At 46.1% G+C, this 17,278-nt stretch overlaps 1 protein-coding gene across 3 annotated transcripts in view; it reads right to left on the minus strand.

Annotated features, from left to right (window-relative positions):
* llgl2 (LLGL scribble cell polarity complex component 2) overlaps positions 1-17,278 on the minus strand; it is a 150,238-nt gene that overhangs the window by 74,199 nt on the left and 58,761 nt on the right. For all 3 annotated transcript variants that reach the window (XM_072483229.1, XM_072483227.1, XM_072483228.1), the window contains 2 exons: positions 14,347-14,465; positions 8,222-8,319 (listed from right to left, as the gene is read on the minus strand). In XM_072483229.1, coding sequence (XP_072339330.1) covers positions 8,222-8,319; positions 14,347-14,421 — 173 coding nt within the window. In that variant the 5' untranslated portion in view covers positions 14,422-14,465. The remainder of the gene's footprint in view (positions 1-8,221; positions 8,320-14,346; positions 14,466-17,278) is intronic.

The following is a 17,278-nucleotide window of genomic DNA, read 5'->3' on the forward strand; positions in this document are numbered from 1 at the left end:
GGGCTCGAATCGGTACAATTCCTCATAGATGTCCTTGAAGACCCCATTGATGCCAACCCCACGCCGGACCACGCTCCCTCCACTGTCCTTAACTCCCCCGATCTCCCTAGTTGCGTCCCACTTCCGAAGCTGATGCGCCAGCATCCGGCTTGCCTTTTCCCCATACTCGTAGACCGCCCCCTGGCCCTTCCTCCACTGCACCTCCGCCTTCCTGGGGGTCACCAGGTCGAATTCGGCCTGGAGGCTGCGCCTCTTCCTCAACAATCCTTCCTCAGGCTCTTCCGCATACCTCCTGTCTACCCTCACCATCTCCCCCACCAGCCTCTCCCTCCCGCTCCCTGTGGGCCCTAATGGAGATCAGCTCTCCCCTCACCACCGCCTTCAGTGCCTCCCATACCATCCCCACTCGGACCCCCCCGTTGTTGGTCTCCAAGTACCTCTCTATACTTCCTCGGACCCGCTCGCTCACCTCCTTGTCCGCCAACAGCCCCACCTCCAAGCGCCACAGCGGGCGCTGGTCCCTCTCCTCCCCCAGCTCTAAGTCCACCCAATGTGGGGCGTGATCCGAAATGTCTATTGCCGAATATTCGGTATCCTCTACTCTGGCTATCAGCGCCCTACTCAAAATGAAAAAGTAAATTCGAGAATAAGGCTTATGGACATGTGAGAAGAATGAAAATTCCCTAGCCCCCAGCCTTGCAAATCTCCAAGGGTCCACCCCTCCCATTTGGTCCATAAATCCCCTCAGCACTCTAGCCGCAGCCGGCTTCCTACCCATCCTAGACCTGGAGCGATCCAGTGCCGGATCCAACACCGTGTTAAAGTCTCCCCCCATTATCAGGCCCCCTACTTCCAAGTCTGGGATCCGACCCAACATACGCCGCATAAAACCCGCATCGTCCCAGTTCGGAGCATACACATTGACCAGTACCACCCTCTCTCCCTGCAACTTACCACTTACCATTATGTACCTACCTGCCAACTTACCACTTACCATTATGTATAGAACCTTAGTTAGGCCACACTTGGAGTATAGTGTTCAATTCTGGTCGCCACACTACCAGAAGGATGTGGAGGCTTTAAAGAGGGTGCAGAAGAGATTTACCAGAATGTTGCCTGGTATGGAGGGCATAAGCTATGAGGAGCGATTGAATAAACTCGGTTTGTTCTCACTGGAACGAAGGAGGTTGAGGGGCGACCTGATAGAGGTATACAAAATTATGAGGGGCATAGACAGAGTGGATAGTCAGAGGCTTTTCCCCAGGGTAGAGGGGTCAATTACTCGGGGGCATAGGTTTAAGGTGAGAGGGGCAAGGTTTAGAGTAGATGTACGAGGCAAGTTTTTTTACGCAGAGGGTAGTGGGTGCCTGGAACTCGCTACCGGAGGAGGTAGTGGAAGCAGGGGCGATAGGGACATTTAAGGGGCATCTTGACAAATATATGAATAGGATGGGAATAGAAGGATACGGACCCAGGAAGTGTAGAAGATTGTACTTTAGTCGGGCAGCATGGTCGGCACGGGCTTGGAGGGCCAAAGGGCCTGTTCCTGTGCTGGACATTTCTTTGTTCTTTGTTGTTCTTTGTACCGCCATTATCTGCCACAATGCTCGACGCCTCGAATGACACCTTCTTTCCCACCAAGATCGCCACCCCTCGATTTTTGGCATCAAGCCCCGAATGGAACACCTGACCTACCCACCCTTTCCTCAGTCTTACCTGGTCTGCCACCTTCAGGTGTGTCTCCTGGAGCATAACCACATCCGCCTTGAGCCCCTTCAGGTGCGCAAACACGTGGGCCCGCTTAACCGGCCCATTCAGTCCCCTTACATTCCAGGTTATCAGCCGGATCGGGGGCTACCTGCCCGCCTCCCCCGCCGACTAGCCATGACCCCTCCTCGGCCAGCCACGCGCCCGCACCCCACACCCAGCCCGTTCCCCACAGCGGCATACCCCCGTCTCGACCCCCCCCCCCCCACTCGCTCCAGCTACTCCTTGACCTGAGCAGCAGCAACTCTATTCCCCCCCAGCCCCCCCTGGCTAGGACCCATCCTAGCTGGTTTACTCCCCCCATTGCATTTCCGCAAGTCAGCTGACTCCTGCTGACCCCGGTCATTCCCGCCTCCCCTTCGACTGCTCCCATTGTGTGGCACACCCTCCTCTCCTGCTCCCCATCCACAGGCTCTCCCCCCTCCGTTCTAAGCGCGGGAAATAATCCTCGCTTCCCCGCCCCGCCCCCCCCCCCCCCCCCCCGGCCCCCTGCCATTTCTTGTGGTGCGCCTCCACCTTTACCGCCAGACCTAAGATCTCGTCCACATTGTCAGAGATCTTTTGTAGAGCCTCTCGGATCGCCACCCCCTGGGCCGTCTGTGACTCCAGCAGCTTATCAATAGAAGCCTTCATCGGCTCTAGCAGGTCCGTTTTAATCTCTCTGAGGCAGCGCTGGATACCCTCCTGTTGCTCTTCCGCCCACTGCCTCCACGCTGCCTGGTGACCGCCCGCCGCCATTTTGTCCTTCACTCCCTTCTTCGGGTCCACCACCACCTTTCTTGTCGCCCTGCTCCTAGTTAAAGCCATATACTGACAGAGAGCTGTTATTAACTCCTTCCCACACAGGGAAAGGTCGAAAAAGTGCCGTTGGGGGCCCTGAAAAGAGCCCAAAACTCAGTTTTTGCGGGAGCCGCCGAATGTGCGACTTAGCTCCGCATAGCCGCAACCGAAAGTTTCGAGAGGGAATCCTTTTGGCAGTGTTCGCTTCACCAATCTGCCCCAAAAAGTCTGTGGAAACTCCTGAAAAAGGTTTGAGAGTCCGTTCCAGACGGGAGCCGCCGAATGCCGACCTACTCTTCCATGGCCACCACCGGAAGTCTCGTCCCCGCTTCTTCAATGTCCTTGGTAGATCTTTTCACAGTTGTTCCCTCTGCTGCTAGAATTCACCTTAAATACAGGCCCTTAAGTCAGCTTGAAGCCTTTAAGCTTGCCCTTCCCCCGCCTGCATTCTGGAAGAGGCTTTGGTCTTTCCAGCCAAATTTTTTACTGTTTCTGCCGGGTCTGGTAACCAAGAGACATACCATTCCTGGGAGACACTGTCGGGGGAATGTTGCAGTCTTCTTCCCATACCGGGAAATGTCGAACAAATGCCGTTGGGGGCCCTGTAAAAAGCCCAAAAGTCCGTTCCAAGCGGGAGCTGCCGAATATGCGACTTAGCTCTGCATAGCCGCACCCGGAAGTCTCGAGACAAGATTATTTCTAAACTTATGAATGAGTCACTGGGTAAGAGTGATCACGGAGTCCAAAAAGAATTTTGTTAAGTCCAAAACTAGGAGTCTTAGAAAGCAATAGGCAATTTGGTTGCAGTAGATTAGGAAGCTAGAGATATGACAGTAGACAGCCAATGGCAAACATTTTTTTAAAAAACTGGTTATATGCAACAATTATGTATTCTCTCCTCGGAAAGTCGCCTCCTCCAAGTGCATCATTAGTCAACATTCTGACTGCCTTCCTTTAGTCATCCTATTGCTATCCTCAGTATATTGCCCTGGTTGGGAAGGTTCAGTTTCTGTTGATTCTCATTACACGGTTTTTCCTTCCTCCACCGATAATTAGTCTTTACCAACTCTATTCTAATCCTGCATCTCTCTCTTCCCCCCCAAGTGTGAAGGCGTAGACTGTGACTGATGAGAGAGGATGCAGCATATTTGAAATTTCAGTAAGTATTAAACAAGGTGCTACTCAAGAGGTTATGGCACAAAATTGTAGGCAGTAACAAGTGGGGTTTAGCAAAAATCAGTACTTGGCCACAGCTACCTACAATCTGTATCAATAACTTAACTGAGGGACAGAGTCAGCAGTATTACGGGCCATGGGTTTAGAAAACTCCAAAGTATATCATGGAGTTCACCTGACCTACAACTGTTTTATCAATTTTCGTTACGATGATCACAAGGGCCTGCCTTTCAGGTGCTATTCAGAGGCCTTAAGTACTTTTAATCAAAACAAGTTTTATTCTACGAATTTAGTTAACATTTTTATAAACATACACAGTAAGCATTTTTATCAACTACGAACATAAATACCCCACACAGCTACAGTAATCTATATATAACCCATAAGAAATTCCTCACTTTAACTGTTCCAATTTAATAACAAGATCCCATAAAACAGTACCCCCTTTTCAAAGGTGTGGCCCAGCACACAACACTCAAGACCTGGTATGGATGCTCGAGTTTCCTTTCCAAAACAGCAGATTTGAATTCCTTTCAGAAAGCCATTATATCTTTTAAGTTATCAAGTAATCAGGAAACAGCTTTTGTACTGAAGATAGAGTCAGGCCAAGATACTTCTTTTTCTGAGTACAGCAGCCAAACGTGAAAACGAAAGCAAACTCAGAGCCACACACAAGCCCCAAACCAAAGCGAAAGTAAAACCAACTCCCAGAGCCACAGCACAGCTCCACCCACACAATGACATCACTGAAGCCATGTGATGAGACAAAAACATTTCTTAAAAGGGACACTTTCATGACAGCAGATACAAGCTTGGGTGGGATGGCAAAATGCGAGGAAGACGCAAAGGCCTACCAAAAGATTTAGACAGGTCAAGGTGAGTGGCAAGAACATTTCAGATAGAATACGTAGAGAAAAGGAATCAAGGAGAATAAAGCAGTATTAATACAATTTTGAAGGACCTTAGTATTTTTATTTCCTTACCCAAGGACATACTTGCATAAGAGGGTGTGCAAGGAAGGTTCATTAGACTGATTCCGGAGATAAGGGGATTGTTCCAAGGAGAGATCGGGTAGATATTCCCTGGATCTTAGAAGAATGAAGAATGAGTCTAATTGAAACAGAATTACATTTTTAGACAGACAAGATGCTGTGAGGCTGTTTTCCTCTCTAGCATTTGGGTTCTCAGTCTCAGAACAAAGGTCAGCCATTTAGGCGAAATGAGGGGAAACTTCTTGACTGAATTGTGAATCTTTGGAATTCTTTACCCCAAAGATGCTAATTGTGAATAGTAAAGTCAGAGACTGATTGATAAGAGAATTAAGGGCCATTGGGATAGTGTTGGAAGTTGTAGATGTGGTGAATGATTAGCCATGATCGTAGTGAATGGTGGAGCAGGCTCAAAGAGCTTAATGGCTTACACCAGCTTCTATTTCTTATGCCTTATTCCTAGGTCACATTCACCCCACAGGAAATCCAATAACACACAATGAGAAATAGGAGGGGGAAACCACTTGGTCCCCCTAGCTGCTCCGCCATTCAATACGATTACGGGTGATCTTTTTAAAACATTTTCCATTTTATTAACAAAACACAGCACTCATTATATATTATACAATTCTTATTATAAAAACAGTCCACCCACCATGCCGCCCTATATGCCCCATTTTATATCTACAATACAAAATCCCCCATCGCCCGCTTTGACGATTACCAACTCTCGAAAAAGATGAACGACCTCCACTTCGCATAGAACCCCTCCTCCAACCCCCGATGGCAAACTTAATCTTCTCCAAATGCAGAAATTCCGACAGGTCACCCACCCACGCCATCATCCTTGGCAGCTCCCTCGCAAAATCCTCCTCCTGGCTATCAGGGAGGCAAAGGCCAAAACATCAGCCTCTCTCCTCTCCTGCACTCCCGGATCATCCGATACCCCAAATATCACTCCCCAAGGGCTCAGGGCCACCTTAACCCTCAAAATCTCCGACAGTGTCCCCAAAAAGGACTCCCAAAATTCCAACAGTTTTGGACAAGACCAGAACATGTGCGTGGTTAGGAGGACTCCTCCAACGTGTTCAAACTAAAGAGTTAGAGTCAGAGGTTTACAGCATGAAAACAGGCCCATCGACCCAAGTGGTCCATGCCGCCCAGTTTTTACCACTAAGCTAATCCCAATTGCCCCCATTTGGCCATATCCCTCTATACCCATCTTTCCCATATAACTGTCGAAATGCTTTTTAAAAGCTAAAATTGTATGCGCCTCTACTACTGCCTCTGGCAGCTCGTTCCACACACTCCCCCCTCTGTGAAACTATTGCCCCTCTGGACCCTTTTGTATCGCTCCCCTCACCGAAACCTATGCCCTCTAGTTTTAGACTCCCCTACCTTTGAGAAAAAGGTTGACTATCTACCTCATCTATGCCACTGATTTTTAAAAATACACCTCTATAAGATCACGCCTCAGTCTCCTATGCTCCAGGAAAAAAAGTCCTTTCTATCCAGTCTCCCCTTATAACTCAAACCATAAGTCCTGGTAGCATCCCAGTAAATCTTTACTGCACTCTTTCTAGTTTAATAATATCCTTTCTATAATAGGGTGACCAGAACTGTGCACAGTATTCCAAGTGTGTGTGGCCTTACTAACTTGTACAACTTCAGCAAGACGTCCCAACTTCTGTACTCAATGTTCTGACCAATGAAACCAAGCATGCCAAATGCCTTGCCCGGAACTCCAAAAGGAACATGCTTACTCTAAACCCTGGTTAACATACTTTTGAAATCCTCCCACTTAACAGCCGTTCCTTTGTCTGCCAACAGACTCCCCCAATCAACTTTTGTAAGTTCTTGTCTAATACAATCAAAATTGGCCTTGCCCCAATTTAGAATTTTAACTTTTGGGCCAGACCTATCATTCTCCATAGCGATCTTAAAACTAATGGAATTATGGTCACTGGTCCCAAAGTGATCCCTCACTAACACTTCTGACATCTGCCCTTCCTTATTTCCCAAGAGGAGGTCAGGTTTTGCCCCCTCTCTCGCCGGGCCATCCACATACTGAATGAGAAATTCCTCCTGAATACACAACAAATTTCTCTCCATTCAAGCTCCTAATGCTATGGCTGTCCCAGTCAATGTTGGGAAAGTTACAAGTCCCCAACTATAACCACCCTATTCTTCTTGCAGCTATCTGTAATCACCTTACATATTTGCTCCTCAATTTCCCGCTGACTATTTGGGGGCCTGTAGTACAATCCTATCAAAGTGATCTCTCCCCTTCTTATATTTCAGTTCTACCCATATAGACGGTAGCACAAGTGATTAGCACTGTGGCTTCACAGCGCCAGGGTCCCAGGTTCGATTCCCTGCTGGGTCACTGTCTGTGTGGAATCTGCACGTTCTCCCAGTGTCTGCGTGGGTTTCCTCCGGGTGCTCCGGTTTCCTCCCACAGTCCAAAGACATGCCGGTTAGGTGGACTGGCCATGATAAATTGCCCTTAGTGACCAAAAAAGGTTAGATGGGGTTATTGGGTTACGGGGATAGTGTGGAAGTGAGGGTTTAAGTGGGTCGGTGAAGACTCGATGGGCCGAATGGCCTCCTTCTGCACTGTATGTTCTATGTTGGTCTCTGAAAGAGCCATCACTTAACCCCATTCTACGCCCCCCCCCCCCACCCCCTTTCCTCCCATAATCATCAAAATATTTATTTTTCAGAACAAATTTGATTTTTGCTTCTGCTTCGGTTTCAGGAATTCAATACACTTAACAAATTTATTGAAACTCTCCCTCCAATTTATGTTCTCCAGGGCTCAACTCCTCCAGAACGTGAGCAGACAGCTCAAGAGCACAAATGGCTTACACTTTTAGCATATCAGATAGGGATAAGCAGAGAACAGTGAGGCTTTGCTGTGGCATTGCTTTCACAGCACCAACACACATTTGAAGACCATGTGCATCTTCTTGCTGATTTCAGTAAAGGGATTAAAAAAAAATCTACTCCTTTGAAATTTTGAATGTAACGTACAGTTTAAAAAAGAAATTGTGCAAATATTTTGCTGTTGTTCTTCACTGTACATAGTTCAGCTCTTACGGTAGCATGGAGACTGAAAGTGGCTATCAAGAACTTTAACATTGTTAGGGGTTCAGGAAAACCATGCTCAAGTGTGGTCTCTGAGCCCCGTTGTTCCCCGTTACATTTAACAGAACCTATTGAGTCAATCAGAAGTAACCCCATGAAGTCCAGGACCTGCAGTAACAAGGTTCTCCTCCTTTACATACATTGCATCATTAACAGACGGGAGCGCTCAGTCTGGTAACAGCCCCTGATCACTGGAGAAATTAACTGAAGCACTTGGAGCTGTTGGTTCAGCAGTTCTTCCCATGTTACAATGGCAGGTAAAGAACCTCTAACTCCATCACCACTCAGCAAGCGACTGTTCCCTGCAGCAGGTCAATGAAATCCAAAAGTAAACATTTTTAAATTGCACATAAAAAAGATACATCTTGAAAGCTCCTGATCGGCTTCCAATGGCCATGAGCTGAAGACTCGAAGAGAAAGCCAGGGCACTGGGCTGATGAGGAAATCCATGTTCCACCGTCTGTTGGAGGGAAAGGAAAACCACTTAGTGATAACTTACACAGCCCACCCATGCGCAGAATGTTTGAGAACCTCGAGTATACAACTTCGGCGAGTGACAAACAGAGCAAGTGTCAGCCCTTGCACAAGCCAAGTATCAGCATGCAATTCAAAACGTTACCATCCACAAAGTACCATGCAAAAATATTGTCCAATTTAAGGAATTTCCGTATTTTCCCTTTTGTGGAGTTGGGAAAACAAGAAACTTCCAGCTCGCGTGCTGATATTCCTTGAACACTGCTTCTTGGGTCATGTACAAATCCCACTTCTAGGATTCCAAAATGAACATAAATACAAACATACCAATTAGGGGCAGGAGTAGGTCACTCGTCCCCTTGAGCCTGCTCTGTCATGGCTGACTGCAATGTAACCTTAACCTCACATTCCCGACCACCCAGGATAATCTTTCACCCCCTTGTTTATCAATAACCTATCTATCTTTGCCTTACATATATTGAAAAACTCTGCTTCCACTGACCTTTGAGGGAGAGAGTTCGGAAGACTTTCAAATTCTCCTAATCTCGGTCTTAAATGGGCAACACCTTATTTTTAAACAGTGACCCCTAGTTCTAGATTCTCTCAGAAGGGGAAATTTCTTTTCCACATTCACCATGTCAAGATCCCTCAGAATCTTAAAAGTTTCAATCGTTGTGTCTTATACTCTTCTAAACCCCAGCGGATACGAGCCTAACTTGTCCAATCTTTTTTCAGAGGGCTACCTATCCCAGGTATTAGTCTTGTAAACCTTCTCTGAACTGCTTCCATTGCATATATATTTTTCCTAAAATAAGGAGATCAATACTGTACACAGTATTCCAAATGTGGTTTCACCAATGCCCTATATAACTGAAGAATAACCTCCCTACTTTTGTACTCCGTTCCCCTCACGAGAAACAAAAACAAAAACATTCTATTAGATTTCCTAATTCTTGCTGTACCTGCATACTAACTGTTTGCAATTAATTCACTAGGACGGAGCTTAAAAAGAAAGATGCTGTAATAGTTGGGGGCAATTTTAATCTTCATATAGATTGGATCAGTCAAATTGGCAAAAGCAGTCTTAAAAAGGAGTTTATAGAATGCATTGGAGACGGGTTCTTAGAACAATACTTTCTGGAACTAACCAGGGAATAGCCTGGTAATGACACAGGAATAATTAATGTTCTCATAGTAAAGTATTATTTAGACAAGAGTGATCATAACAAGTAAGAATATCACAGGGTGAGAAATTTGAGCCTGAAACTAGTGTCTTCAACTTAAGTAAAGGTAATTACATGGGTATGAAGACAGGGTTGGCTAAAATAGAAGGTGAAATGACAGTAGAGAAGCAGTGAGGTGTTTAAGCAGATATTTCATAACTCTCAATGAAGAGATATCTCATTGTGAAAAATACAACGAAAAAGCTACACCATCTATAACGTAAGGAAATTAAGGATGGCATCGGAGAGAAAAGATGTGCCAATCTGCAAAGATTAGCAGTAGGCCAAAAGATTGTGTGTGAAAATTAGCAGGAAATATAAACTCCAGAAAAGCAAGTGTTGATCCCTTAGAGGGCGAGACTGGAGAATTAATAACGGGAAACAAGGAAACGGCAAAGATTTTGAACAAGTATTCTGCGTCTATCTTCACAGTCAATGTCACAAAGCATCTCAGAAATACTAGAAAATCAAGACAAAAGGGGGAGAAGGGAACCTTGGAACAATCACAAGAGGAAAAAGTCTTAAGAAAACTAATGGGATTAAGGGCTGACAAGCCCTTTGGAACCCAGTCGTGTTCATCCTTCTTAAAATAAATGGCTGAAGTGGTGGCACTGCTGCCTATGGCACCGAGGACCCGGGTTCGATCCCGGCCCTGGGTCACTGTCCGTGTGGAGTTTGCACATTCTCCGTGTCTACGTGGGTTTCACCCCACAACCCAAAGATGTGCCGGCTAGGTGGATTGGCCACACTAAATTGACCCTTAATTGGAAAAAAATAATTGGGTACTCTAAATTTATAAAAACAAAACAAAACAAAAAATGGCTGCAGAGATCATGGAGACATTAGCTGCAACTTTCCAAAATTGTCCCAAGATCCTGGAAACTTTGTAGTGGATTGGAAAACCGAAAAGCTAACATGGCTATTCAATAACGGTGAAAAATAGAAAGCAGGAAATTACGGGCCACTTTGATACAGCTGTCATTGGGAATTAGTATCCATTAATAAAGGAGGCAGTAGCAGGTCATTTATAAATCATGGCTTTGTAAAAGGGAACTGGTGTTTGACAGTTTTTTGAGGATGTAGCAAGATGTTGGCTGAAGGGGAACCAGCTAATGGAGTATGCCAGCAAAAACGTTACTGTACAAGGCAAGAGCTCATGGTGTTGTGGGTGATAGTTTAGCATGGATTAACTCACCAATAGGAGACAGAATAAATGGGTCATTTTGGCAAACTGCATCTAGTGCAGTACTGCAGGAATCAATGCTGGGGCCTCAACTTTTCACAATCTATATGGGACCGAGTGTATTGTAGCTAAATATGCTGATGAAGTAAAATATAGATAGGAAATGAAATTGTGAAGATACAAAAAACTGCAAAAGGGTATAGATCAGTTGAGTGAACTTAATATTGGCAGACAGAGTATACTGTGGGATAATGTGGGGCTGTCCATATTGGTAGGAAGAACAGAAAAGTAGAATATTATTTAAATAGAGATAGAGACTGCAGAATGTTGCAGTAGAGGGATCAGGATAATCTTGCACATGAATCACAAAATGTGAGCATGTAAGCAAATGGAATGTTGGTCTTCACTGTAAGAAGGATGCGGCCTGAAATTAGGAAATTCTTGCTACAGCTGCAGAGGGCATTTGTGAGACTTCACCTCGAGTATGTGTGTGCAACCTTGTTCTTCTTACTTAAAAAGTATATACTTGCATTAGAAGCTGTTCAGAGAAGAGTCATTCGGCTAATTCCTAGGTTAAAGGAGCTTGTCTTTTGAGGAACAATTGAGCCTAGTTCCATTGGAGTTTAGAAGAAGAAGGAGGTGACTTTAGCGAAACATACAAGATTGCTCTCTTCCACAGACAGCAATGGAGGTTGGGTCGTTAAATATGCTAATTAGATAGATTTTTGATTGACATGGGAGTCAAAGTGGCGTTATGGCCACAATCAGATCAACCATATTATTACCATCAAATAACAGAGCAGGTTTGATTGGTAAACGGTCTCTTCGTGCTCCTATTTCTTATGATCTAGCTCATGCTGTAGTACAGTAATTTTCAAACTCAGGGTCACGACCCACGTGTGGGTCATGGGCGGGTGTCAGCTGGATCACGGGGCCATCGGTCACGGCGTTCTCAATCGCGGGAAGAAGTGTCCAACGGGCGCGACCAGCTTTTAAAAATGCCAGCCGCAATCGGCTTTCAGAACGCTGGTCATCCTGTGCCTGCGTGCCCCCTCAGCAGTACGCAGGCCCAGAACCCAGCGAGGCAGGCCGCCTCCTCCCGACATCAGCGTGCTGACCCAGGAGCAGATTCTTTTTGAAAATCGATGGGCGTCTTCTCTCCAGAAGCAGTGGCAGGGAGCAGGTCACGCACTGCATACACTGACGTCACATGCTCTGGGAGCAAGAGACATTCCTTCATTTTGTAGATGCCAGCAGTGCAGGTGTGAGCACCAGGGTCTCTGGTGAACAACCCATTAAGAAGCAAAAATCAGGAGCAAAGCAGTATAAAGAAGTTGCCTTGAGGTAGGGGTTTATTAATTATGCCAATGCATATTGCGATGCAAAACCCATGAGTGTTATATGCAGGGAAGTACTGACAATGAAAGATTAAAACCCTCAAAACTCCAAACGTATTTGAAGACCAAGCATGGCGGGTTCGAACACAATTATCTTGATTTTTTTTTTTCAACGGATGCAGTGAGAATCATAGAATCTACAGTGCAGAAGGAGTCCTCGGCCCATCGAGCCTGCACCAGCCCTTGGAAAGAGCACCCCACTTAAGCCCCACACCTTCCCCGTAACCCCACCTAACCTTTTTGGACACCAAGGACAATTTAGCATGGCCAATCCACTTAACCTGCACGTCTTTGGACTGTGGGAGGAAATCGGAGCACCCAGAGGAAATCCACTCAGACATGGTGAGAACGTGCAAACTCTGCACAGACAGCGACCCAAGCCGGGAATCAAACCTGGGACCCTGGAGCTGCGAAGCAACAGTGCCAACCACTATGCTACCGTGCCGCCCACTTGTATCATCAGCTCAAGTCATTAGCAGAAATGTAATATTGAATGACAAAGCAAGTGAGATCGTGAGGATCAAGCAGACTCAATTGTCACATTAAAGGCAAGCAAAAAAGGTGGGTCGCGAAGGTGGGATGGCATGGGTTGCGAAGGATGGGCAAAAAAGTTTGAAAAACACTGTAGTATACAAGCAACCTCTTAAACATATCAATTTGTCTTTTCTCATGTGCTATAAATTGTCTTCCTGATCACCTTTCTTCAAACGATGGCAGGCATTCAGTGAAATAAACTAGTCAGTTTGCAAATACTTTACCTCAATAAAAGTGACTTGAGACAAACCGATTTAAATGACTGCCAAATTCCAGATAATTATGATTGAATGCATTCCATAAAAGGTGTCTGTATTTGAAATCAGCATCTTTGACAGAGAGCTGGTGGCTTAGGGGTAATGTCACTGAACTAGTAATCCAGAGGGCTAGGTTAGTGTAGGGACATGGGTTGAAATCTCACCATGGCAGCTGATCAGATTTAATTTCAACTAATAATTCTGGAATATAAAGTTAATTCCAGTAACAGTGACCACGAAATGTTCATTGATTCTCGTAGAAATCCATCTGGTTCACTAATATCCCTTGGGGAAGGAAATCTACCATCCTTACCCAGTCTAGCCTACATGCGACTCCAGGCCCTCATAATATCGAGTTGATTTTTAACCATCCTCTGAAATGTTCAGTTCAAGGGCAATTAGGGAAGGCAACAATTGTAGGCTTTGACAGTGACGTTCACATCCCATGAAAGAATAAAAGAAAAAAAAGTCTGAACCTCTGACTTGGTGTCAGGCATTAGCAATAATTACAAGTAGGAAAACGATTGAAGTGAAATAGTTTTAACACTGTCTGTCACAGTAAAAGAATGACGGGAGTGAATAGCAGATCAAGTCTGACAGAAAGGATCCATGGACCATTCAGCGATTGTGGATTTGAGCCAATATGATGCACCAACCCACTCAACTAAAAGGTCAGTTTGCATCCAACCCTCCACCCAGACGTAAAAGGGGATAGGGATCTATGCCACACAGTCAACAAGAGAAATCATGGCTACAGTTTGTAGTACGAAACTGTTCCTTGGGTTGGGGAAAAAGACAACGGTCACTTCAGTTTGCGCTAGCAGTCAATTTGTGCAGAATATTCTAACGGAGTGCAACACAGCTGATCAAAAAGCTCTGACCTAATTTCCCATTTTTAATCCTCTCAGGGTTTGGTTTGTGACAAATTACTTGGACTCATGCCATAGATTCATGTTCCAGCCCAGGATTTGAACACTATCTCAGATGTCTCTTCAGTGCTACACCGAGCGAGGAAGTGCATCACAGAGAGATACATTTTTTGAATGCAATGTTGAACCCATTCAGGTGGACCCTAAAGGATTCCATGGCATTACTTGAAGAACAGCAAGTGCTCCTGCTATCTTGATCAACACGTACCTCTCAAATCAGCATCAAAACAGATAATCGGGCCATTCATCTCACTGTTTGTGGGACTCCACAGGCTGTTCTATTTCCCGAACTATTGATACCCACTAAAACATGTATAGAGGACAACAGAATTGGGTGTAGCTCTGATATTTCCGAGAATTACAGCCTGCTAACAGACTAGGCTGAAATGAAGAACAGTTAGTAAGGCAGGATACTAGTAAAATGCCAGAATCAACAAAACTGGGCCCAGCAAGATCAATTAATTCAGGGGAGGTGGGGAAGTTGACTGACCTTGTTAAACTGGAACAGATCCTGCTTAATGCGTTCTCGGTGTAGTTCATGTCCGTGTCTTCGGAATCGCTTCATTGTTCCAGTTTAGTGAAGCTTCAGCACCGTCAATTGTTCAGTTCCTAATTTTTTTATAAAATGATATGGATGGTGAGTTCACAGTCAGAGATACCTCTTCTTCTATTTCCCAGTGCCCCTAGTGACAGGTACTCTCATCTGCACCAAGCTCTGCTGCCACACGCAGATCATCCAACAACACGCTCTTTGTAAAGCTCAGGCTATTGAGGTGACATCATTCCCAGCTGGCTGGCACTCAGAGTCAGCAATAATTAACCCAGCTCAATGTTTACAGAAGCACATTTCAAACATAGCACTCCTGATACACATGAGCTGAGAGTAGTAGGAGTGCTGTAACAACGGATTTGTAATATAGATAATTACCAGCATGTCCTTATTTACTAAATTGTTTTCTCTGGAGGTGCTGTTTCCCTCTCTTCTGACCCCTCCTCTACTGAACGTGCTGAGTCTGGATGGGGCTTTTGGTACACAGGCACTGACGTTGACCCAAAGACCATTTTTAAAATGTTAACCTCAGCCACAGTGAGGAGTGGGCCCTACCTAGCCTATGTGGTTCAGCCATAATCAGCAGAACTTCAGCAATACTCAGGATTGTATGTATGTACAAAGTTAGGTGAATTCCCGTAACTCTACCAAATTGTCGCTCTCCTTGCTGGGGTTTAGCACCGTATATAACAGTTACCTTCCAGCAGATCATCCAGACAATCTTTCATCACATAGCTGTAACCTAAAGGAGAGCAGGAGCAGGACCCTGGCAATCTGAGGCAACGAAGTTCAGCACCATCCACTTGCACTCAATAACTCCACATGCTCACTTTCCAGCAGAGTCAGTAACAGGATGAGGAATGAGAATCCAGATTTCCTCCCCACATCCTCCAGCGGCAAGGCTTTGTAGGATTCATTTCCTATCCCAACTGACAACAGCTCACTCAATCCAGGAAGTAAACTTGGACATTCTGCTGACCCGTGTTATTCAAATTGTAGCCGACTCACCTCGACCTTTCAAACCCCAAACACCTAGCACATTTGATTGTCACAATGCAACCCAAAATAGAGCATTTAGCAAGGGAGCGGAGTACAGCAGAATTTAGAGATGTACACAGGACATATTTGGGAACAAGAGATGAGCTGGAGTCATCCTCAACTTATGCAGTGTTGCTGTGGATATGAGCAGTCAGCCAGGAATGAGGTCTCGCACCCAAAATGCACCATAGGAAAGGTGTACAAAGTGATGGGGGGAAAAAAAATCACCAACTCTTGCTGCCAACCGAAAATGCTGCAGAAACAGTAACAAATGTGCACTCGACCCACACTGCCTCGGTCAGTGCATGCGCAACTGTTCATGATGCTGGTGGGAGGGTCAAATTTTTCTATATCTGAATTACCATGTGAAATCTGATTTTGTAAAGCTGCCTATTTACATCATCTTTGAACGGGTGTTGGTGCTGTGATTGGCAATGGATGGATTATTAAAGCTCTGCAATGATAAAGGTACAGTAAAACGTCTTACAACACCAGGTTAAAGTCCAACAGGTTTGTTTCAAATCACTAGCTTTCGGAGTACTGCTCCTTCCTCAGGCGAATGAAGAGGTAGGTTCCAGAAACATTGGCGAGATTCTCCGACCCCCCCCCCCCCGCCGGGTCGGAGAATCGCCGGGGGCTGTCGTGAATCCCGCCCCCACTGGTTGCCGAATTCTCTGGCACGGATATTCGGCGGGGGCGGGAATCGCGCCGCCCCAGTTGGCGCCCCCCCTGCGATTCTCCGGCCCAGATGGGCCGAAGTCGCGCTGCTAAAATGCCTGTCCCGCTGGTGTAGATTAAACCACCTACCTTACCGGCAGGACAAGGCGGTGCAGGCAGGCTCCGGGGCGATCTGGCCCCGGGGGGTGTCCCCACGGTGGCCTAGCCCGCGATCGGGGCCCACCGATCCACGGGCGGGCCTGTGCCGTGGGGGCACTCTTTTCCTTCCGCCTTCGCCACGGTCTCCACCATGGCGGAAGAGACTCCCTCCACTGCGCATGCACGGGAATGCCGTTAGCGGCCACTAACGCTCCCACACATGCGCCGCCCGGAGATGTCATTTCCACGCCAGCTGGCGGGGCACCAAGGGCCTTTTCCGCCAGCTGGCGGGGCGGAAATTAGTCCGGCGCGGGCCTAGCCCCTTAAGGTTGGGGCTCGGCCCCCCAAGATGCGGAGGATTCTGCACCTTTGGGGCGGCGCGATGCCCGACTGATTTGCGCCGTTTTGGGCGCCAGTTGGCGGACATCGCGCCGATACCGGAGAATTTCGCCCCATATATACATAGACAGAGTCAAAGATGCAACACGATGCTTTGAATGCGAGCATTTGCAGGTATTAAGTCTTAATTACCTGCAAATGCTTTCACTCAAATCATCGTATTGCATCTTTGACTCTGTCTATGTATATATGTTTCTGGAACCTACCTCTTCATTCACCTGAGGAAGGAGCAGTGCTCCAAAAGCCAGTGATTTGAAACAAACCTGTTGGACTTTAACCTGGTGATGTAAGACTTCTTACTGTGCTCACCCCAGTCCAACGCCAGCATCTCCACATCATGATAAAGGTAGAGGAATGGCTGCATCGACAGAGGGATCAAATCCTCCACACAAATCATCAATTACCTTGCCACAATCCATAATAAATCAGACAATGAAAGTAAACAATAATAAATGACTTTGTTGAAATGCTATTTCCCTCCCCCAGTGTGTTAATGCTTTGTGCAGCCCAGATGGCTCAGTTGGATGATAATCAGACTTAAGCCCAGGGGCATTGTTTCAAGTACTACATGTGGCCATTAAGGTTAATGATTTTATTTAAAATGCTTTTTATTGATTGT

This window comes from Scyliorhinus torazame, chromosome 18, assembly GCF_047496885.1.
Source record: "Scyliorhinus torazame isolate Kashiwa2021f chromosome 18, sScyTor2.1, whole genome shotgun sequence".
Taxonomy (NCBI): domain Eukaryota; kingdom Metazoa; phylum Chordata; class Chondrichthyes; order Carcharhiniformes; family Scyliorhinidae; genus Scyliorhinus; species Scyliorhinus torazame.